Here is a 23933-nt window from a genome sequence, read left to right on the forward strand (position 1 = left end):
GCATGGCAGGACCAAATACTGTCTAGACCATCCCTGATAGACATTTATCTAACCTACTCTTAAATATCTCCAGAGATGGAGATTCCACAACCTCCCTAGGCAATTTATTCCAGTGTTTAACCACCCTGACAGTTAGGAACTTTTTCCTAATGTCCAACCTAGACCTCCCTTGCTGCAGTTTAAGCCCATTGCTTCTTGTTCTATCCTCAGAGGCTAAGGTGAACAAGTTTTCTCCCTCCTCCTTATGACACCCTTTTAGATACCTGAAAACTGCTATCATGTCCCCTCTCAGTCTTCTCTTTTCCAAACTAAACAAACCCAATTCTTTCAGCCTTCCTTCATAGGTCATGTTCTCAAGACCTTTAATCATTCTTGTTGCTCTTCTCTGGACCCTTTCCAATTTCTCCACATCTTTCTTGAAATGTGGTGCCCAGAACTGGACACAATACTCCAGCTGAGGCCTAACCAGAGCAGAGTAGAGCGGAAGAATGACTTCTCGTGTCTTGCTCACAACACACCTGTTAATACATCCCAGAATCATGTTTGCTTTTTTTGCAACAGCATCACACTGTTGACTCATATTTAGCTTGTGGTCCACTATAACCCCTAGATCCCTTTCTGCCGTACTCCTTCCTAATCAGTCTCTTCCCATTCTGTATGTGTGAAACTGATTTTTTCTTCCTAAGTGGAGCACTTTGCATTTGTCTTTGTTAAACTTCATCCTGTTTAACTCAGACCATTTCTCCAATTTGTCCAGATCATTTTGAATTATGACCCTGTCCTCCAAAGCAGTTGCAATCCCTCCCAGTTTGGTATCATCCGCAAACTTAATAAGCGTACTTTCTATGCCAATATCTAAGTCGTTAATGAAGATATTGAACAGAGCCGGTCCCAAAACAGACCCCTGCGGAACCCCACTCGTTATGCCTTTCCAGCAGGATTGGGAACCATTAATAACAACTCTCTGAGTATGGTTATCCAGCCAGTTATGCACCCACCTTATAGTAGCCCCATCTAAATTGTATTTGCCTAGTTTGTCGATAAGAATATCATGCGAGACCGTATCAAATGCCTTACTAAAGTCTAGGTATACCACATCCACAGCTTCTCCCTGATCCACAAGACTCGTTATCCTATCGAAGAAAGCTATCAGATTGGTTTGACATGATTTGTTCTTTACAAATCCATGCTGGCTGTTCCCTATCACCTTACCACCTTCCAAGTGTTTGCAGATGATTTCCTTAATTACTTGCTCCATTATCTTCCCTGGCACAGAAGTTAAACTAACTGGTCTGTAGTTTCCTGGGTTGTTTTTATTTCCCTTTTTATAGATGGGCACTATATTTGCCCTTTTCCAGTCTTCTGGAATCTCTCCCGTCTCCCATGATTTTCCAAAGATAATAGCTAGAGGCTCAGATACCTCCTCTATTAGCTCCTTGAGTATTCTAGGATGCATTTCATCAGGCCCTGGTGACTTGCAGGCATCTAACTTTTCTAAGTGATTTTTAACTTGTTCTTTTTTTATTTTATCTGCTAAACCTACCCCCTTCCCATTAGCATTCACTATGTTAGGCATTCCTTCAGACTTCTCGGTGAAGACCGAAACAAAGAAGTCATTAAGCATCTCTGCCATTTCCAAGTTTCCTGTTACTGTTTCTCCCTCTTCACTAAGCAGTGGGCCTACCCTGTCTTTGGTCTTCCTCTTGCTTCTAATGTATTGATAAAAAGTCTTCTTGTTCCCCTTTATTCCCGTAGCTAGTTTGAGCTCATTTTGTGCCTTTGCCTTTCTAATCTTGCCCCTGCATTCCTGTGTTGTTTGCCTATATTCATCCTTTGTAATCTGTCCTAGTTTCCATTTTTTGTATGACTCCTTTTTATTTTTTAGATCACGCAAGATCTCGTGGTTAAGCCAAGGTGGTCTTTTGCCACATTTTCTATCTTTCCTAACCAGCGGAATAGCTTGCTTTTGGGCCCTTAATAGTGTCCCTTTGAAAAACTGCCAACTCTCCTCAGTTGTTTTTCCCCTCAGTCTTGATTCCCATGGGACCTTACCTATCAGCTCTCTGAGCTTACCAAAATCCGCCTTCCTGAAATCCATTGTCTCTATTTTGCTGTTCTCCCTTCTACCCTTCCTTAGAATTGCAAACTCTATGATTTCATGATCACTTTCACCCAAGCTGCCTTCTACTTTCAAATTCTCAACGAGTTCCTCCCTATTTGTTAAAATCAAGTCTAGAACAGCTTCCCCCCTAGTAGCTTTTTCAACCTTCTGAAATAAAAAGTTGTCTGCAATGCAGTCCAAGAATTTGTTGGATAGTCTGTGCCCCGCTGTGTTATTTTCCCAACATATATCCGGATAGTTGAAGTCCCCCATCACCACCAAATCTTGGGCTTTGGATGATTTTGTTAGTTGTTTAAAAAAAGCCTCATCCACCTCTCCCACCTGGTTAGGTGGCCTGTAGTAGACTCCTAGCATGACATCACCCTTGTTTTTTACCCCTTTTAGCCTAACCCAGAGACTCTCAACACTTCCATCTCCTATGTCCATCTCTACCTCAGTCCAAGTGTGTACATTTTTAATATATAAGGCAACACCTCCTCCCTTTTTCCCCTGTCTATCCTTCCTGAGCAAGCTGTATCCATCCACACCAACATTCCAATCATGTGTATTATCCCACCAAGTTTCAGTGATGCCAACAATGTCATAGTTGTATTTATTTATTAGCACTTCCAGTTCTTCCTGCTTATTACCCATACTTCTCGCATTTGTATATAGGCATCTAAGATACTGGTTTGATCTTTCCTCCCAGTTTTGTCCTGACCCTCCTTTCTCTCTGCCAATATAGCCCACACTCCCTCTCGTTTCCGACCCATCTCCCAGGTCTCCATGTTCCCCACTTACCTGCGGGCTTTGCTCACCTGTCCCCATCGAACCTAGTTTAAAGCCCTCCTCACTAGGTTAGCCAGTCTGTGTCCAAATAGGGTCTTTCCCCTCCTCGAAAGGTGAACGCCATCTCTGCCTAGCAGTCCTTCCTCAAATAGCATCCCGTGGTCTAGGAAGCCAAAGCCCTCCTGGCGACACCATCTTTGCAGCCAGGCATTCACCTCCATGATGCATCTGTCTCTGCCTGGGCCCCTACCTTTGACAGGAAGAATCGAAGAGAATACCACCTGTGCTCCAAACTCCTTCACCCGTACTCCCAGAGCCCTGTAGTCACTCTTGATCCGCTCAGTGTCACACCGCGCAGTATCATTTGTGCCCACATGGATGAGTAGCATGGGGTAGTAGTCAGAGGGCTGGATAATCCTCGACAATGCCTCCGTAACGTCTCGGATACGGGCTCCCGGCAGGCAGCATACCTCCCGAGATGAAATGTCAGGGCGACAGATGGGCGCCTCTGTCCCCCTCAGCAGAGAGTCTCTGACCACCACTACCCTACGTTTCCTATTCGCAGTGGTGACAGCAGACCTCCCAGCCTTAGGGGTACGAGGCTTCTCCTCCTTTACTGTAGGGGGTGATGCCTTCTTTCCTGTATCAAGAAGAGCATAACGGTTACCTATTACCACAGCGGGAGGGTTCGGAGCAGGGGTGGAGCACTGCCTGCTGCCAGAAGTAACCAGCTGCCAGTGTCCACCCTGAGGCATCTCCTCCTCCACCAGTGGTGTATCAGCAGTCCTGTGTACTGGGACAGCTATCTCAGCTGTCTCCACATGGACACTGTCCAGGAACTGCTCGTGGATTCGGATGCTTCTCAACCTAGCCACCTCCTCCTGTAGCTCTCCCACCTGCTGCCTGAGAGTTTCCACCAGCAGGCACCTTTCACATTGGATGGTCCCCCCAGCCTGGATATCAGTAAGTGGAAATTGCAAGTTACAGTCTCTGCAAAACCACACCAGGATCTGGGTAGAAGCATCCATGCTCAGGCGCTCTGTCTGGCTACAGGCGCAGGTGGAGGAGACAGAAGCAGTGCTGGCACAGGTGTTGCGGGTCTTCCTAACCATCATAAGCCTCCTTCTGTCAAACTCCCGTCTGCAGCCCCCTGTCCGCTGAAAGGGTTGTTTAAGCAAGAAGTTTTAGGTTTTAAGGGGAATAAAGAGAAAACAGATAGAACCGGCAAGGGACCCTCGCCCCTTCCCACTCCCCTTCCAAACTCCCTTGCAAAACTCCCTGTTAGCAGCCCCCTGGTCGCTTGTGCGCTGCTTTATAAAGCCCTGGCCTGTATGAATGCCCCGCCCACTGATTAAGGCTCAGCCAATTACCAGAGGCTTCTAGGTTTCAAACCTTCCTTTGAAGCTCACAGCTTCCAACTGCCAGCCACAGCACACGGTCCTTCAAACAACCAACCAAACAAACAGACTGACAAACACAAGCTCAGCACACAGCAAGTAACCCCCAAACACAAACAAACACACACTACAGACAGTCACTTACCCCAAAAGGGTGCTGTATTGCTCCTCCTTCACCTGGAGAACTCCCTTGCGAAACTCCCTGTTAGCAGCCCCTGTTCGCAAAAGCGAATTAATTTGCATCTTTCTCCCCACAAATGATCCCAACAGAGCTGAACTGAACATATCTTTTATATGTTCAGTGTAGTGATGCTGTCATAGAATCATAGAATCTCAGGGTTGGAAGGGACCTCAGGCGGTCATCTAGTCCCACCCCCTGCTCAAAGAAGGACCAATTCCCAACTAAATCATCCCAGCCAGGGCTTTGTCAAGCCTGACCTTAAAAACCTCTAACGAAGGAGATTCCACCACCTCCCTAGGTAACCCATTCCAGTGCTTCACCACCCTCCTAGTGAAAAAGTTTTTCCTAATATCCAACCTAAACCTCCCCCACTGCAACTTGAGACCATTACTCCTTGTTCTGTCATCTGGTACACTGAGAACAGTCTAGATCCATCCTCTTAGGAACCCCCTTTCAGGTAGTTGAAAGCAGCTATCAAATCCCCTCTCATTCTTCTCTTCTGCAAACTAAATAATCCCAGTTCCCTCAGCCTCTCCTCATAAGTCATGTGCTCCAGCTCCCTAATCATTTTTGTTGCCCTCCGCTGGACTCTTTCCAATTTTTCCACATCCTCCTTGTAATGTGGGGCCCAAAACTGGACACAGTACTCCAGATGAGGCCTCACCAATGTCGAATAGAGGGGAATGATCACGTCCCTCGATCTGCTGGCAATGCTCCTACTTATATAGCCCAAAATGCTGTTCGCCTTCTTGGCAACAAGGGCACACTGTTGACTCGTATCCAGCTTCTCATCCACTGTAATCCCCACGTCCTTTTCTGCAGAACTGCTGCCTAGCCACTTGGTCCCTAGTCTGTAGCAGTGCATGGGATTCTTCTGTCCTAAGTGCAGGACTCTGCACTTGTCCTTGTTGAACCTCATCACATTTCTTTTGGACCAATTCTCTAATTTGTCTAGGTCCCTCTGTATCCTGTCCCTACCCTCCAGCGTATCTACCACTCCTCCCAGTTTAGTGTCATCTGTACACTTGCTGAAGGTGCAACACACACCATCCTCCAGATCATTAATGAAGATATTGAACAATACTGGCCCCAGGACCGACCCTTGGGGCACTCCGCTTGATACCGGCTGCCAACTAAACATGGAGCCAACTAGACATGTCATTTCCAGGGAGAGGCATTTAGCTAATGTGAGCTCCTTCTCACTGGCTGGTTATAGGGATCAGTTCAAAAATGTTGTAGGCTCAGGATAGGGTGACCAGATGTCCCATTTTCATAGGGACAGTTCCATTTTTGGGGACTTTTTCTTATATAGGCGCCTATTACCCCCCACCCCCGTCCCGTTTTTTCACAGTTGCTATCTGGTCACCCTAGCTCAGGATAAACTTTGGCCAACATGTTCCAAATTGACTAACAATTACACTGCTCTACAGCCAAAATGCTTCTGAAATAAATGTAGTCAAACTTTACTAATTCTGGGTCACTGAGAACGAAAATGATGCTTAAAATTGTTGATTGGCTCTAGTTTTCAAGATATGCTATTGGGTCAGTATATACGACCCTTGACTTGGGAATGGCGGAGGATAAGTGAGTTATAAAGGGAAGGGATCTCAATTTAAACCAGAAATGACTAAAATACATCTTTGACTGGATCTATGAATAAATCTATGACTGGGTTTGGACAGTACTTGCTTTTTAGGCAAAACAATGAATGATGCAATCTGAAGCTGGTATTGCGTCATACCTGATATGAATTGCATCGTGTTATTCCTAGAAGTCATGGATGATGCAATCATAACAAAGCTTACATCACTCTGCTGAACAAATTGCCCTATATCAGCTCTAGAAATCATACAGTGTCGTGCTCTCTTATTTGTCAGTGTTTGATTTTTCAAAGGGACACATTTCTGTTTAGCCAAAGTGAGCAGAGATGCCTCGTACTTGTGTGAACAGTGCAGATAACTTCTGCTATGTTTGTGGTGAAGTGACTTTTGCATCACAAAAGCGCAGTAGAACCACTATGGTTAAGAAAGCCTATCACCTTTATTTTGGCTGCAAAATTGGAGATCAGGACAAGAGGTGGGCCCCACACATATGCTGCAACACTTGTGCAACAAATCTTTGCCAGTGGTTGAACAGGAAAAGGAAATCTATGCCTTTTGCAGTGCCAATGATTTGGAGAGAGCCAACAGATCATACCAGCAATTGTTACTTCTGCATTGTGCCTCCAGTTGGGAAAGGTGTGTCAAAGAAGAAAAAGTGGACTGTGCATTATCCAAACATTCCATCAGCTATACGCCCAGTACCCCACGGAGAAGGACTGCCGGTTCCTGATGCACCAGAATCATTCTCACTTGAGTCAGACGAGGAAGAGGATGAAACTTCTGGTCCTGAACCATCAATGTCACAGGACCCACATTTTCTCCCATCCTCCTCCTCTGAACCACACCTCATAACACAAGGTGAACTGAATGACCTTGTCAGGGATTTGGAACTACCCAAGAGTAAGGCAGAGCTGTTGGGCTCCAGACTACAGCAGTGGAATCTCCTGGCAGGTGGTGTTAGGTTTTCCATGTTCCGTGACCGTCAAAAGGATCTTGTCCCATTCTTCTTCATGGAAGGTGATCTTGTAGCCTGCAACAACATCGATGGGGTGATGGCAGCCCTCAACATCGTTCACGATCCAGATGAGTGGAGACTGTTCATTGATTCATCGAAGACGAGTCTTAAAGCTGTTTTACTGCATAATGGCAATGTTTTGCCATCAATTCCAGTTGGTCATGCAGTCCATATGAAGGAAACCTATGACAACATGAAACAACTTTTGAGGTGCATAAACTATGACCAACATCAGTGGCAGCTTTGTGGCCATTTGAAGGTTGTTGCTCTCTTGCTTGGTCTGCAGACTGGATACACAAAGTACTGCTGTTTTCTCTGCGAATGGGATAGTCGTGCAAGAGATTCCCACTACATCAAGAAAGACTGGCCACTCCGACAGTCATTGGAGCCTGGGAGGAAAAGTGTTCAGTATCCACCACTTGTTGAATCAAGGAAGATTTTGTTACCACCCTTACACATCAAGCTGGGTCTGATGAAGAACTTTGTCAAGGCCATTGACAAAACACAAGCAGCTTTCAAGTACCTCCGTGGAAAATTTCCAAGGTTAAGTGAAGCTAAGATAAAGGAAGGTGTCTTTGTTGGTCCTCAGATTCGTGAACTTCTTCGAGATGATGCATTTGACCATGCACTGCGTGGCAAGGAAAAGATGGCATGGAAAGCCTTCCAGTTAGTGGCAATAAATTTTCTCGGAAACAACAAGGCAGACTACTACAGGTTGTTGGTGAAAAACCTCCTCAAGGCATACAAAAGCCTTGGTTGCAACATGTCACTAAAGATACATTTTTTGCACTCTCATCTAGATTTTTTCCCACCGAACTGCAGAGCAGTGAGCGACGAGCACGGCGAGCGATTTCACCAGGACATTGCAACAATGGAGAAACGCTATCAGGGCAAATGGAGCCCATCAATGCTTGCAGACTATTGCTGGACAGTGACAAGAGATGCTCCATTTAATGAATACAAGAGACAAGCCAAGAAGCGCTGAGTAGACACTGAATAGGACTAAACTATGTACATAATAGTTTTTTGCCTTTTGTTTCATAATAAATTTTATTTATATAACCCTTTTGCTGATTTTTAAAGTGTTACATCAACAGGACAGGTGAAATATTATCATGTAAAGCAACCATAAACACATGAAAAGACCTAGGTTTACAATTTATGATTCAAACTCTACTATCTACACAATATACATAGACATAACATGTAAAAACTTAAATATCTTAGAAACAGTAGCCAATCAGTTGTTTTAATTGTCATATTTGAATTCAGCACATCAAAATACATAATAAATAGCACATTTTATCTCTGAAGCAGATGACTTCTCAAAAATTGTAGACCAGTGTTATTGGTGCCCAATTTGATACCTTAAGGATATCTCATTTTCAGAAAATTCTGAGTTCTTGCCCCTTCTAAGGGGTCTTATATCTGGCACTCAAAACCCGTTCTTCTGAGAATTGAGACCTTTGTGTGTCTAGGTAAGTAAATTCTCAGTGAGCAGGTGGACTGTATGGTCAAGTGTCAGAAGATCTCTGGCAATATTAGTTGATTCTCTGATTTGACGTTTGCATAATTTTTAATTCTGGTGACCTGTGAAGTGTGGCAAAAGTGGGTTTATTCCATTTTTGCTTTTTAATTAGATACAAAAAAAAGTCTGAAAATAGTTTTTTTTTCCCCTTTCTCGTGTGGGTGGGTGTGGTTCTGCTTTGTTGTTACGTTAGAAATTCAGATGGCATCAATCCTGGTTTTCCTGTTACTCTGTAGATGCCTGGGGGATTAGTAGCATTACGTCACAAAGGCCAAGGAAGTGAAACTGTAGCCACTTCTGTACATCATTTAAAAAAAAAAAAAAAAAAGACACAAGCCCTAATCTTTCCGTTTTAGGTTGTCCTTATTGATGGAACTATTGATCCTTGTTGATGTATGGTCCGGCTATTGTCCCACTTGTGGGCATAGCAGGGTTATTTGCTTTGTTACTGTTCCAGGGCCTCGCCTTGGCAGTATCACATGGTGTGACGTTCTGTGCAGGGAACTGATGGGAGGGTGTTACCAGCAGCAGTTATGTTGTAATTCAGTTACACCAATGCTAACATACTGGTTTCCTGACTGTTTTTATCCCCAAATATGGATGTAACATTACTTGGATGTGTCATGCAATCCCTGAGTAAGGTTGTACTGTGCCCACGTCACACAGCAGGAGCAGGAGTGTCTACTAGGGTGAAGGGTGGAAAATAGTTTCTCTTCTAGCCCCTTGTTTTCAGAGACTCATAATTCTCCAAAACATGCAGTTTTAGGACTGAAATTTTCCATGGCTAATCTCTGACCCAAAGAGAGTGAGACTAGCCACTTTTGAAGCAGAAAGTGGGAGAAACAATATTTGTGTTACTGTCTTAAAAAAAAAACACAACTTTTTTTTAACCCATTTAAACTATAGGAAAACTGGATGACATTTTAAAATTGAAATTTGGCCTGGAAATGGTGAGAAGTAGCATGGTCCAGTGGACAGGGTCTATTCCTGGTTTTCCCACTTGGGCAAATCACTTAATCTCTCTCTGCCTCGATTTCCCAATCTGTAAAAGGGGTATAATACTCAACTTTTTTTTAGCTCTATGGATGATGAGCGCTGTATAAGAGCCATCTGTTAGTATTCGAGTATGGCCTTGATTTGGAAAAAATGTGGTTTTGATTTGCCAAAGTTATGGGCACTGGGCAAATCATGTACGACGTATACATGGGAGAGATTTTCCTTAGCCATTTAGCTTGTGTACACGGCCGCGTTTTGGTCTCTGATCTGAGACAGAACTTGACAACCTTAAACCCCCTTAACTTCAAAATTACAGCAGTGACTTTTCATTCCTCATACTTGATGTTCAGCTCTTGATTATGTCTTAAAAGACAAGGTCATTTTTTGGTTCCCTCGCTTCTCTCGGTAGTTTTGAGCATATGACAGTCAATGAAGGGTGGTATCTTTCTCCTCCATGGTAACTTAATCTTTTCTTCGTGGACATGCTGTCCTAAGAAGGACCTACTGCTCGTGTTAGCTTCCTTTCAGATGGGGTAGTGATCACTGCTTAGGGATTCATAGATAACAGACACTAATGCTTTTTTTTTTTTTTATTTTGCTTTTTTCTTAAATCCTCTTGTCTCTTTTCCTACTTTAAAAAACAAACCCTTAGAAAGTTCCATACAAATGAGCCACATTCAGAGAGCAATCAAGTTGCACAATGCAGCATTCAAAAAGCCAGGAAATAGGAAAGTTAGCGTAAGGATGAACATGCAACTTTAGCTCTTCCTGTGTGCATGCAGGGTCACACTGCCTGCTTTAATGAGGTACTGACCGAGTGAAGTGAGGCCTCACCATCCGCTCCAGGAGGCATTTCTCTGTCTGTAATGTGATCACGCTTGAACATCACTTGGACCAGTTCCAAAGTTTCAGGCACCAATAGGAAGAACCCTGTGGATCTGGGTGAATATTGGAATAGCCACTTCTGCATAAGGAGACATTTAAAACTAGGCAGGTAAAGCATGGCTGTAATCTGAAAGGTTGGGTAACGGAGCCCAGCCGAGGTAAGCACAGAAGTGTGCGACCCTGCAAAGAAACTCCAAAGAGGAGAACTTCCTTTCCCAGCCCCTGTCAAGCGGCAGCCAGTCTGTCGTGCTAGGGGTTCTACAAGTTCGTTTTTGCCCCACAAAAATGCTAAAATTTAAATCAACTTTCAATTCCTGTAACATTCCCCCCATGACTTAACCTCACATGCCCTTTTTTCTGTGTGCAGCTTGTCATATAACATATACACACACATCTCCGGGAGGCCTCTTCAATTGTGTAACCTGAACAAGACTGTACTTCCACCTCCCACATTACACTAGAGGCTGTCACGCTGTCTGGAGTGGCTCATGACTCTGAGTGCCTACCACAGGACAGAGTGTTAAAAACAGGGCAGACACCCCAGACTAGTGGTGTGTTCTGGAATTAGATTTCACCAAGCCAGTACCCAATGTGAGCTCCTGGATTACCACAACCGTCTTACCATGGAGTCACAGACAGTCCCCTTAGACTCTCCTGTCTAGCTTGTCACCCGGACAAACTGGACTTAGTGATAAATGGTCACTTACCCAAAAAACCACACCAGGTTCAGGTTGCTTCCAGTCCCAAGAGACCAGTCACTTACCCCCAGATCAGTTGGTGCCCTGGATCTTACACCAAAGACAAGGCCTGTAGCCAATCCTGTAATAAACTACCTAAAAGTTTATTAACTAGGAAAAAGGAATACGAGAGTTATTTACAGGTTAAAGCAAGCAAACATACACAAACCAATGAGTTCCCATCTAAATCCGAAGAGTGACAGAGTTGTAGTGATCTGTCAATTCAAAGTGTCTTTCAGGGCAGGCCCAGGAGTCAGACCCTGGAGATCTTTGGTTTCAGGTTAGAGCCTCTGGCCCTTTAGAGTTTAAACAGCCAAAAAGATGGAAAATTTTCCTGTGGCTTTGTTTTTATTTTCTTCATTCAGCTTCCAAGCCGACAGGAGGAGCTTCCTTGCAGGTAGCGTTTCCCAGGTGCGATAGGGCCGTTAACCAAGCCTTCGTGTGGTGATGATTCTTTATGGGCCGTTTGATATCAATAGCCCTTCTGGGTGGGCAGGGTGATGATTCCGGTGCCTGAGTTCACAAGTTCAGGGCAAACATTTTTTAAAGTTATAAACCGAAACGTACGTGTTTTCTTATAGGCTGGAATCCAGACATTACAAGGGAGATAAACGCAGGCAGCAATTGACAAGCATTTCACAGAGTCTAAACACTGAATACATTCTTAGGAGACTAATACCTGCTTTGAGCAAAACGAACATACAGGTGACCTGTGCTGGTCTCCAGCTACGTGGTTGTTTGTTCTTAGCACAGTGGTTCTTAACCTGGGGTGCACGCACCCCCTGGGGGTGCGAGATCCCCTTTCTGGGGGTGCGAGACATGCCAGATTTTTTTAGAAGGTAAATCATCGAAAACACAAATTAAGCAAATTAAGTGTGTAATTTTTCATGTATTCTTAATTTTACTGCGAAATTAGAATTATACACCTCTACCTCGATATAACGCGACCCGATATAACACGAATTCGGATGTAACGCAGTAAAGCAGTGCTCCGGGGGGGGGGGGGGGCGCACTCCGGTGGATCAAAGCAAGTTCAATATAACGCGATTTCACCTATAACGCGGTAAGATTTTTTCAGAGTAGCAGCCATGTTAGTCTGTATCCGCAAAAAGAACAGGAGTACTTGTGGCACCTTAGAGACTAACTAATAAATTTGTTAGTCTCTAAGGTGCCACAAGTACTCCTGTTCTTTTAAAGATTTTTTTGGCTCCCTAGGACAGCGTTATATCGAGGTAGAGGTGTATATTTATTTTATCTCTTTCATTCTATAGTTATGATATATGTAGGTTTAAAGAACTGACCTACTTCAACGATTTTTGATAAGGGGTGCGAGAACATATATTTTGAGAACCAAAGGGGTGCAGGCTGCAGTAAAGGTTAAGAATGCCTGCAGCCTGGGCAAGAGCTGGCATCCGGCCTGCCAGCATCACAGAGTCAGTTTCAGGTATCCTCTCAATCCAGTATTCGGACTCTGTTTGCTCTGCACTCAGGCCCCAGTGGTGCTGGCAGCCTGGGAATCCAGAGCAGACACGGTCTAAATAGGTGAAAGTAGAAGACTGCAGCCACCAACACTTAAGCCTCATGCAGTGGGGGCAGTATGGCCTGGTGGCTAAGGCACTGTACTGAGACTCGAGGCCTGGGGTCTATCCCTGGCTCTGCCACCGGCCTGCTGGCTGATTGTGGGTAAAGTTCTGTGCCTCAGTTTTTCCATCTGTAAAATGGAGGTAACGATACTGACCTCTTTGTAAAGCACTTTGGGATCTACAGATGAGAAAAGCTCAGAAAAGCTAGGGATAATTATCTGTACAAAGCAAATTGCCATGCAGAAGCCCTGTTATAGTTTGAGCACCCAGTGTGGTTGGGAGCAAATGGTAATAGAACTCATAAAGCATGCCCGTGCCCAGCTAGGCTGTGTCCGCGCTGGTCTTTCCCACTTGGGGCAGCTCCTGGGGGAGCCCTGGTGTAACAGGCTGGGAGTCTAGCACTGTTCACCTGCTCAGAGCAGAGTTGGACCACATGGTGGTGAAAACACTGGTAGCTAGTCCACACTAGTGCTTCCATCCTCAGTGCTACCACTAGTGCCCTAAGGCACCCGGGGCCAGACTTTGACCTCATTCTGGTTTAACTCCATTGATTGCAATGGAGTTATTGCAATATTTGATCAGCATGAGACCAGCATCAGGTCCATAGGCTGCAGTGCGCCCAAGGATGGTCTTGTGGTTATGATGCCAGCCAGGGACTGAGGAGTTCTAGGTTCAATTCCTGGCTCTATTACAGACTTGCTGTGTAACCCGGGAAGCAGTTCCTCCGAGAGGAGACTTGGGGGTGGATACTCAGCTGGACATGACCTTCCAGTGCGACACTGTGGTCAAAAGAGCTAATGTAATCCTTGGATGCGAGAACAGGACTCTCGAGTGCGAGTAGAGAGGTATTTTACCTCTGTATTTGGCTCTGGTGTGACTGCTGCTCGAACACTGCGTCCAGAACTGGTGCCCACAAGTCAGGAAGGACGTTGATAAATTGGAGAGGGTTCAGAGAAGAGCCACGAGAACGATGGAAGGATTAGAAAACCTGCCTGACAGTGCTAGACTCAAGGAGCTCAATCTATTTAGCTTAACAAAGAGAAGGTTCAGGGTGACTTGATCATGGTCTATAAGTACCTGCACGAGGAACAAATATTTGATAATGGGCTTTTCAGTTTAGCAAACGTATAACAAGATCCAATGGCTGGAAGCATCTGTGCCGACTCCGTGGGTGCTCCAGCCCTGGAGCACCCATGGAAAAAAGTTAGTGGGTGCTTTGCACCCACCAGCAGCCAGCTCCCCTTCCCCCACCCTCCCAGCACCTCCCACCCACCACGATCAGCTGTGCAGCAGAATGCAGGAGGTGCTGGGAGGGAGCGGGAGAGTGGGGATGAGGTGTGCTCGGGGGAGGGAGCGGAACTGGGTGGGAAGAGGCGGGGCAGGGATGGGGGGGTGGGAAGAGGCGGAGCGGGAGCAGGAAGAGATGGGGTGGGGGTGGGGCCTTGGGAGAAGGGGTGGAGTGGGGGCGGGGCCTGGGGCTGAGCAGGGGTTGAACACTCCCGGGGAAAGGAGGAAGCCGGCGCCTGTGGCTGGAAGGTGAATCTAACCAAACCCAAACTGGAAATAAGGTGTAAATTTTTAACCGCTCGGGTAATTAGCCATTGGACGTTTGTGTAAAAGATCTGCTCCGTTCATCCAGGACTGAACTCAGAGCAGTCCTCGGGCCGGTGTGATGCAGGTCAGACTGGCCTTAGAATCTCTCAGCCTGGGCTCTTCCCATCAGCCAAACCTTGTCATACCTGCCTAGCCTGTACCTTCCCCTTTGTATAATGGCCCCTCGCGGTTAGGTTTGGGGCGACAGAGGGAAGCCCTCTTCTTTTAGGCAACCAGGTGCCGTTTCTTCCTGGGGGCAGGGACTGGGGAGTCCAGGTTCTATTCCCGTGGCAGGAAGCGCATCGGCCACAGCACCGGGTACCATCTCTTGTTCTGCGCTGTTTGCTCAGTCTGACTCTTCCATTGCCAGGTGTCATGTCTGTGCGGCTCAGCTCCCTGCCTCCTGTGCGGCTGCTGCCCCTCCACAAGGAACTCCACCATCTCCCGCCTCATCTTCACCTTCTTCCTGTTCCTGGGCACGCTGGTCTCCATTATCATGATCATACCCGGAGTGGAAGAACAGCTGCACAAGGTAAGCAGCATTTCCAATGTCCTGCCCCACCCCACTGATGTGGGACCTCTGAGCAAAGGCACAAGCCAGGAGTGAACTGAGGTTGGGGGGGCAGGTGTCAGAAAACGTAACGGGGAAAGAGGATTTAAATATTGAAGCCCTCTGACACTGAAGAAAGGAAAAACGATGTTAATACTTAGCACTCAGTGTTCCCTTCCCACCGCCCATATATCCTAATGTGCTTTATAAAGACAGGGTGTTATTAACTCTTCTTTCAGATGGGGAAACTGAGGCACGGTGAGACAAAGTGACCTATCACCCAGTTCTCACAACTCGCTGTCCATTGGGCCATGCTCCCTCAGTCCCGTCCTGGCATTGTAACTGGCTGAGTAACCAACGGGTCATGAAGACTGAATTAATAGATTGTCTAAATTATGTTCAGCTAATTTGCCCTGTGTTATGCAGCTCTTAGAATGTCACCCTGTAATTCCTGCGTGGAGGCCAATCGCTTGTGGTTAAATGAGGGGGTGTATTTCAGGACCACAGCCAGTCTTCAGATGCCCAATGATGGAGGATCCACCACATCCCCTGGGAAGATGTTCCAAGGGTTATTCACCCTTGCTGTTAAAAATGTGCATCTTAACTCACCCCCCCCCCCGCTAGAAGTGGTCACTCCATATTAAGGCTGAGGCTCATTGGTGGGAGATGATACTCCCACTGCCAGAACTGTCCCTGTCTTGTGGGCTGCACCCTCTAGGGCTGCCTGGCTGCACCCTTGCCAGCAGCACATTGACTAAGTGTTTTCCCCCAAAGAGGAACAGTTACGTTTCTGGTGAGAACTTTGTGAATTCTGGTCAGTCCTTGTGTGCAAGCTACAAAGGGACATTGTGAAGCCAGTCAGACTCTGGCTACCAGCCCCCTTTGCCTAAACTTGTAGAGAATTAAAGGCCCCTGGCCCTGCAAATAACTCTGCCTCTGCACAGAGTCCATAAAGGGTTTGCCAGCACAGAGCTGCTTGCAAGACTGGGACCTATTTCCCCTGAAATCGCAGTTAAAAAGGAAAAGCAATTACCTAGCATGGTGGAGTGCCTAGGGTACTGGACTGGGATATGGGAGGCATGGGTTCATAGAATATCAGGGTTGGAAGGGACCTCATCTAGTCCAACCCCCTGCTCAAAGCAGGACCAATCCCCAACTAAATCCCTAAACGGCCCCCTCAAGGATTGAGCTCACAACCTTGGGTTTAGTAGGCCAATGCTCAAACCACTGAGCTATCCCTCCCCCCATTTTATTCCTGCTTCTGCTGTTGGCCTGCTATGTGACTTTGGCCAAGTCACTTCCCCTCCCATCCCTTTGTTTTGCCTATTAGCTCAAGGGATGGATTGACTCTTATTTTGGGTTTGTCCACATGGGGAGTTATTCCAGAATAGCTGTTCCTGATTAACTCAGTTCCAGAATTAGAATGCCTTATTCCAAATCAGCTGAATGCACTTATTTTTTGGAAGTTGGTTAAGCTAATTTGGAGGCACTCGTTCTGGAATAAGAGCATCCACACATGCAGTTGATCTGGAATCATTAATCCACTTCAGATTCACACCTTACTTTATTCTGGATTAATTTTCATGTGTAGACAAGACCTCTGTATAAATTCAGTGCCTAACGCAATGGCTCTGATCTTGGTGGAGTCTCTAGGCGCTGCTCTGAGAGAATGTTCTGAGGTGCTCACAGAACCGTTTTCTCCCCGTCTCTCCTTGTACCAGCTTCCTGGCTTTTGTGAAGGAGGCAGTTCAAGTCTAGGCATCCAAGGTCGTGTCAACTGCAAGTCCTTCCTGGGTCATAAGTCTGTGTACCGCATGTGCTTTGCAACGGCTGCTTTCTTCTTCCTCTTCGCCTTGATCATGATCTGTGTGAGGAGCAGTAAGGACCCAAGAGCAGCAATTCAGAATGGGTGAGGCTACTGTGACTTCTCGCCTCGGTGATGTTAACAGGAAGCACTTCACTTAAGTCACAATTATTTTAAAATGTCCTTGGCATGTTACGAACGGAGCCACTGATTGTTCGCAATGAAGTAATTCAAAAAAATCTTGTCTGCTTTATATTGCGGATGCTTTTTCATCTCCCTGGTGGGAATCTGCTGGTCAGTTTTTAAGGCCAGAAAGAGATCATCTGGTCTGACCTCCTGTCTAATGCAGACCACAGAACCTCACCAAGGATTTCCTGCAATGAAGGCAATTAGGATTCACCCTCTTTGTAGGGAAGGATATCGAGTCCAATAACTAGGCAGCGCCCCGCTTTTGCTTTCTGTTTCTCATGCTCTAGCCCAATTGCATTGTTTAGTTTGCAGACCCTGCAGGGGAACTGGTGCAAAGGTAAATCTCGTAATGGTAGGTATGTAACATTTCTCTCAAAATAAACAAAACACTTTAAATTTTGGCCCTGAACTCCCTGCAGCTCTCATGGTCGAAGCAGATGTTACTGCAGGGTAATAGCCTCCCGCTGCTAGATAAATACTGCAGTTCTTGCTCATTTGAAAGCAGGCGTCACTGATCTATGACTGCTCTGTTCCATAAAATGCTGACTGGAGCTTTAATTATTTTCCCTGATGAATGCTGGTGCAAGAAAGGAACAGTTCTTCTGTCTAGCGTTATTTAATAGCTGTATTCTGATTGGCTGCTGCATGTAAACATTCTGTTTTCCAAGCCAATCACAGAGCAGCTTATCGACAAAAGCAGATTTTTTGTTTTTTTAAAGGTAACGATTTTCCTGACCAGAGAGAAGTGTGACTTGTTTTTGACTGGAAACAGGGCAGGAAGCCAACACCTGCCATAGATTCTGTGCACTATAAATAGCATGAGTCAACTGCACTCCTGTTCTCTGGTTCAACGCCAAGGAGCATTAAAGAGCGTCAGTGGGCGTAGGACTCGGCCCAGATGGGCCTCACCAGCTTGCTTCCCTTCCTCGGTCTCAGGTGGCTTTGCTTACCTCTTGTCTTCCCATCCAGGTTTTGGTTCTTCAAATTCCTGATTTTGATTGGAATCACAGTGGGCGCTTTCTATATTCCCGACGGATCGTTCACGTCAGGTAAAGACACGTACGTGTATAAACACATCCATGCCTCTCCGCAGGTTGCATGCAACCTCGGCTGTGCCTTAATATAAGTCAGTGCTTACAGACTGCTCTTGCGGTTAGTCCTTGGAGTCTTGAACAATATCGGGACGTTCTCAGGCGAGGTCCCTGGCCTCTCAAGCCCACTTCCCTTGGTGGTCTGCTGGAGCCCAGCTTTAGGTAGCTCAGGGCCTTGGTGCAATGCTGGTTCACGCAGGCCTTACACCTGGGTTGGGGTGAGTGCCCCGGGGTGCCCATTGTAGGACAGATAAAAGAGCCAGTCATCTCAACTGAATGAGTGTTGTTTTGAATTGGATGTGAGCCCGCCAGGTAACGACACCATAGATACAGGGGTTCTCAGGACAAATTATTTGGTGGCCTCAGAGTGCAGCCACCAACTCTTGCAGGTGGCCGCTCTCACACTTTTCCCTGAGATACTTAATTAGCTTTAGGAAAAACAAAACAAACAGGCACATATACACGTCCAAATGATTGTAATTTTTTTATTGCTAGCTAGTAAGTCTGTTGTGAAAAGTGATATTAACAACCACACAAGTATCACTTTTCGCAGTGGACTTACTCAGCCCCAGCAAGCCTGGGGACAAATTAAGCCCTGGATGGGGGTCAGGGGAGGCAGTGGAGGCCAGGGGCGATAGGGGTGGGGGAGTGGGTAGCCAGGGGAGGCAGCTGGGGGACAGAGCCTGAAGCTGCGTGGCTGGAGCCTGGGGCCTGCCGCCATGCAGCTCCAGCGCCCAGGGCTGGAGCGCGAATCCCCATGACCAGAGCCTGCTGCCCCACCACACACGGCTGGAGCCCAAAGCCCCATGACCAGAGCCTGCTGCCCCACCACTCAGGCCTGAAGCCCAAAGCCCCATGACTGGAGCCTGCTGCCCCACCACACACGGCTGGAGCCCAAAGCCCGAGCCCCACCACCCCATGGCAAATGGGGAACTCACCGGCTGCCTGGTCCTCCAGCGTTGAGCCCCAGATATCTGCAGAGGGGGACAGGGCCCAACCCCTGCTGGCGGCCCCAGCAACCAACACCAAAGTAGTGCATCCAGGAGCACCAGGGAGTGGGAGGGGCCGCTGTGTGTCCCCTCCCACCCACCCCAATCACAGCCCAAGAACCTGTGGCCACAAGAAAAGCTTTGGTGGCCACGTTTGAGAAATGCTGCCATAAAAATAGCTACAGAACACCCCCTCACAGACACACCATGTGCTTTGGAAGGTCTGATTTCTGGCAGAACATTTAAAATCTTTTTTTCCCCCCTGATTTTTGACTGTTAAGAAGTACTACATCACTTGAGGGTTCTGCTGCTTAGTGCTCTCTGATGCAGGGAAGGGAAAATGCCCATTGCCTGTTGGACTAGAAGCAAGGCAGATAATTTAACTGGCCAATCACCATCATATTCTTCACTTCCTCTCTGGGCTTGTCGATACACAGAACTTCTCCAGTTTAAAGGTGTGGGTTTAAACCGATTTAATTATACTGGTGCCACATTCTTATTTTGGTTTAAACCAGGCTTATTTCATTTAGTTTAATTTGATTAGGAACAGGTGTAAATTAAACTGGAACAATAGTGTCCATACATGGATCTGTACCAGTGCAGGATTGTGTGCAGACAAAGCCTTCATCTCTGAGCTGTAGTGAAGCAGTAACTCATGCATGCAAATGGCATCTCAGCTCCACATACAGCACAGGGGACAGCTCTATTAGCCATCGGCTCCAAAAGTAACACAAGCGGAGCTGAAATGGAGCTGCTGTTTGCTGTCCAGCTGGTCAGAGCGTTGTCATGCTCATTGGCACAAAAGAGCGAGAGTCACAAACATAGGAACACGGGGAGTGTCCTTACCAAGTTGCCAAACTTTTGAGCAATACTCACTTCCCCCAGCTGAGGGCAGTGGTGCTTACTAGCTACAGAAGCGTGGTATTAATGCCTTATTAACTGCTCATGCGCCCGGCCTTGCATGGATAGGAAAGTCACTGCTGGTGGGCGTGCACCCTGCTGAGCCAGGACAGGACACAGAAGGGAAATGGCTCTCTCCTAGTGGCCGAGGCGGGTTTTAGGATAGCTTAGTTGACCAACAGCAAGAAATAACTTATGAAGCAAACCCAGTACTGATGCTGCTGTAATCCAGCCTGGCTGTATTCTGTGTCTCAGCAACTGGTTCTTGTCTGTGTAAGGGCTGGTCTACACAGGGGAGTTAATCCAGAATAAGGTAGGGTGTGAATTTGCAGTACTAGAAATATTCTGCTATAGCTGCCTGGGTGGACACTCTGATTCTGGAATAGCAATTCCGGTCAGTTTCCCTGCGTAGACAAGCCAGAAGAGTTAACAGGTGGAACAACGTGGTGTCTTGCAAGATGCACAGCGACTGTAAGCTGGTTGATAAAGTGTGTCCCTTTGCAGCTGCCTTATGGCTGCATGTTCTTGGGCTGGCCCCATTGCACTCCGCCCAAGGCATTCCTGTTTTGCGGACACAGTTATTTGCCCCTGAAGTTGTTACCTAGAGCGCAGCTGCCTTCTGTGGTCGGAGTAAATTTCCCAGCATCCCTCTCTCCGGAGAGAGCAGGGCTTTTATGGCTCCAGATCTTGTTGACAATACCGGCTCATCAGTCTGGTGCAGCAGTTTTCAGTGCTGGGCTTGGAAGCATGGAGAAAGCCCTTCAAGGTGGGAGTGGGGACCAACTCTGTCCTGAGTATACTTCCTAAACCTCCCCATGCCCCGCTGCTGCTGTGTCTGTTACGGCGCTGTCCTCTGGCCCTGGGCTTGTCATGCCCTCTTTCTGTTCACGCTTCATATTACGCTTCTGTGTATAAAGCGTTCATCTATGTTTGAATCCATTGCAGATGGTCCAGGGGGTCATGAAGTTGCTTATAATCGTTTACAACAGCTTCTACTGCTGTGCTTATGACCCTTTGTAATACACCCTCACTCCTGTCTGCAACATGCTGTAACATCTATCGACCCATCGTCAGTGTGGAGCCTTCATGCAAAGTGCGGCCCAGTTTCCTAGGTAGTGGCCACGGATGGGAATAGTCCGAGTGCTGCGAGAGGGATGTGATGGGGGGTGGGGAGGCACCGGGGGAGCTTTCCGTGCCCCCATGGGATTGCACGTGCCCCCTCCACAATGTGTGCGATCGCTTCGGAGCCGACTGAGCAAGGAGGCGTGTGGAGAACACACCCAGAGTCCGTAGTGACCCTCCCACAAGGCAGCTGTGCTACAGCGTGTGCTTTCAAGGAAGGTGGATGGTTTTCACTCTTCCAGTAAACGTGAATTTGTTTGCCCGTTACATTAGTTGGAGTTGTTCGCATTGTGAATCAGCAAGTGATGACGTAGGTGAGTGTGACAGAAATATAAAAACAAACCCCTCCATTAGCCGGGGCGGGGACAGAACGTCCATTAGTCCCGCCACAGGAAATTATCTCCCATTTCTCTGCCAAAGCAAAATTCCCATTTGGGGGAAAAAATCTAACTAGCCCCTGGCACAGCCTCAGCCTTTGGGAGCAGACTGGGAGGTAATAGGGTCAATGCTCTGTGTCTGATCACATGGGCACGCTGGCAGCAGAGCGACAGAAGAAAATGACTCTCCAGGACAGAAGGGTTCATGTGTTTCCTGATCTGGTTCATCCGTGTGGTTAGCGTGCTTGTGCTTGGCTGTGAAAGGAAGCAGGGAGGGCGAGAGCTCCATTAACTGGAATAATGCAGCCTGGTGCGGGATCCTTGGGGTCCCAGCCTGGCTTTCTGTTGCAGGTGAGGGGGTGGCTGTCTGTAGTGCGGTCTCAGACGAGGTTAATTGATTGTTACAGTGACTCTGTCGCTGGGCTGTTTGATCTCGGACTGGCAGACCGGTCTGTCTATTGCTGGGTGCTCTTTGAAGAGGCTGCCAAAGGTGGCATCCGGAGCATTGGATGGAGGCGCTTCCGGTAGCGAGTGGTAAAAATCCAGCTGACGAGCATGGAGAGGGAGCGCGAGCTGCTCTCTAGCCAGAGACACCGGTGGTTTGACTCTCCCTTGGCGGGTGAGTTCAGATTACAGGTCAACAGGGTCACAAATTCAAGCTAGTTCTTCAAACCCCAGAACAGCAGTGTGAGGCATTGCCCAGTCCTGCAGCTCCCCCAGGTTGGTCCCATCCTCCCCGACCCTTCCCGACCCTGCCACGCCTCTTATTTGGTTTTGCTGATTAACCCAGGTCTTTACACACGTTAATCACCTCGCCCCAACACTCCCTGAATACTTGTTCTTGGGGCAGGGACCGTCTTTCTTTTCTGTTTGTACAGCGCCTAGCACAGTGGGGCCCTGCTCTGTGACCGGAGCTCATAGGCTCCAGTGCAGTACAAATAATAACTAATGCTCTAAGCTGAGTCCTAGGATAACCCACAGATATCTGGGGAGGGCCAAGCTAGCCTTGTTAGATGTGTAATTGCCTGGTAATGGGGTAAAAGCTGGTATGGGCTTATCTCCACCCAGGCGAAGCTGTGTCCTTCACTCAGGTTAGCTAAGTCTGGTTAAAATGGCAGTGATGACCTGGAAACTCTGCTTTTAACTCAGGATAGCAGCATGAGTTCAGCTCTGGCTCCCACGTAGGCTTTAACCTGTGCTACAAGCCAAGTTGCAGTGTCTTCCCTGCTGTTTTAAACCCCAGTTAAGAGCACACCTCTTCTGTAGTTTAGCCAAGGACCCAGCATGCGGGGTGGGGGCTGAGGAAGAAGAGAAGCTGGCCTAAAGCCTGACGATGAAGTCTTAAGCACTCCCTTCTGCAATGGGAACCTTCCCTTGTATCCCAGAGGACGGACAGCTGTCCATAGTCTCTCCTCGGAGCTGATCTCAGTGCAGAGATCATCTCGGTAGGATGCACTGTGGACTTGCATCACTGACACGCACTGAGCTGGTGTCCCCTCAGCAGCTCAGTGCTTGGGCAGAGAAGCTAGGAAGAAGTCTCTTCTATTGGCTTCATCCCCAAGGGACTCATTGGTATTATCAAGAACTTATAAAAATTCCCAGCATTAACTCCTTTCTCTCTTTCTCCCCACTCCAGTGTGGTTCTACTTCGGCGTGGTGGGGTCCTTCCTCTTCATCCTCATCCAGCTCATCCTCCTGATTGACTTTGCCCACTCCTGGAGTCAGATCTGGCTTCGTAATGCGAACGAAGGCAATGCCAAGGGCTGGTATGCAGGTCTGTACGGAGCGTATTCTGGTAGATCCACCCAAGTAGATTCCTGTCTCTTCATGAAATGGGACAGATAAGTTGATGGAGCCCCTTTAGCATTAAAATCCAATCAGCCTAAAAGTTGGGTCAGACCCTGCTCCTGCCCGTTGTGGTGGCTTAAGGATCACGTTTCCCTGCCGGTAGCATTTATCTTCCCTACAGCTGTGGGACCGTGCAGGAAGACAGGGAAAATGACCACACACAAGCTACAAAAACAGACTAACCCCTTCCTGTGAGTTCTAGGGATCTCGGGTAACTTGTGCCAATAGCAGGCCAAAACTTTACAGGATGTGAAACCCATGCAGGGCGTGTGACGTTGAACTCTGAGCCCAGCCAGGTTCTGCCCCCCTGTGCAGGCCCCAGCGAGCACTGCACCCAGTTCCATCCTCTCTCCTCCCCAGCCCTCTTCATCTTCACCTTCATCTTCTACGCGGTCTCCCTCGCGGCCGTGGTGCTGCTGTACGTCTACTACACCAAGCCTGACGGCTGCACGGAGAACAAGGTGCTGATCAGCCTCAACCTGATCTTCTGCGCCATCGCCTCTGTCGTGTCCATCCTGCCCAAGATCCAGGTGAGGGGGGAACCGGGCGGCTGTTGGAAGCCTGCGGCTGCACAGGCTGCTCCGCCCCCTGCAGCTCACACGCCATCTGGTGGCTGAGCAGGGAACAGCGGCTGAGCTGCCCGTATGGGTTAGGCCC

General features: G+C 47.6%; 1 protein-coding gene across 1 annotated transcript in view; it reads left to right on the forward strand.

Annotated features, from left to right (window-relative positions):
* Nucleotides 1-23933, forward strand: part of SERINC2 (serine incorporator 2) — a 36543-nt gene that overhangs the window by 6739 nt on the left and 5871 nt on the right. Inside the window, exons 2-6 of the mRNA XM_065421665.1 lie at nucleotides 14777-14938; nucleotides 16678-16865; nucleotides 17919-17998; nucleotides 23065-23202; nucleotides 23637-23806. Of these exons, the coding sequence (XP_065277737.1) occupies nucleotides 14777-14938; nucleotides 16678-16865; nucleotides 17919-17998; nucleotides 23065-23202; nucleotides 23637-23806 (738 nt within the window). The remainder of the gene's footprint in view (nucleotides 1-14776; nucleotides 14939-16677; nucleotides 16866-17918; nucleotides 17999-23064; nucleotides 23203-23636; nucleotides 23807-23933) is intronic.

The sequence above is a fragment of the Emys orbicularis genome, chromosome 23, assembly GCF_028017835.1.
Source record: "Emys orbicularis isolate rEmyOrb1 chromosome 23, rEmyOrb1.hap1, whole genome shotgun sequence".
NCBI classification, from domain to species: Eukaryota; Metazoa; Chordata; order Testudines; family Emydidae; genus Emys; species Emys orbicularis.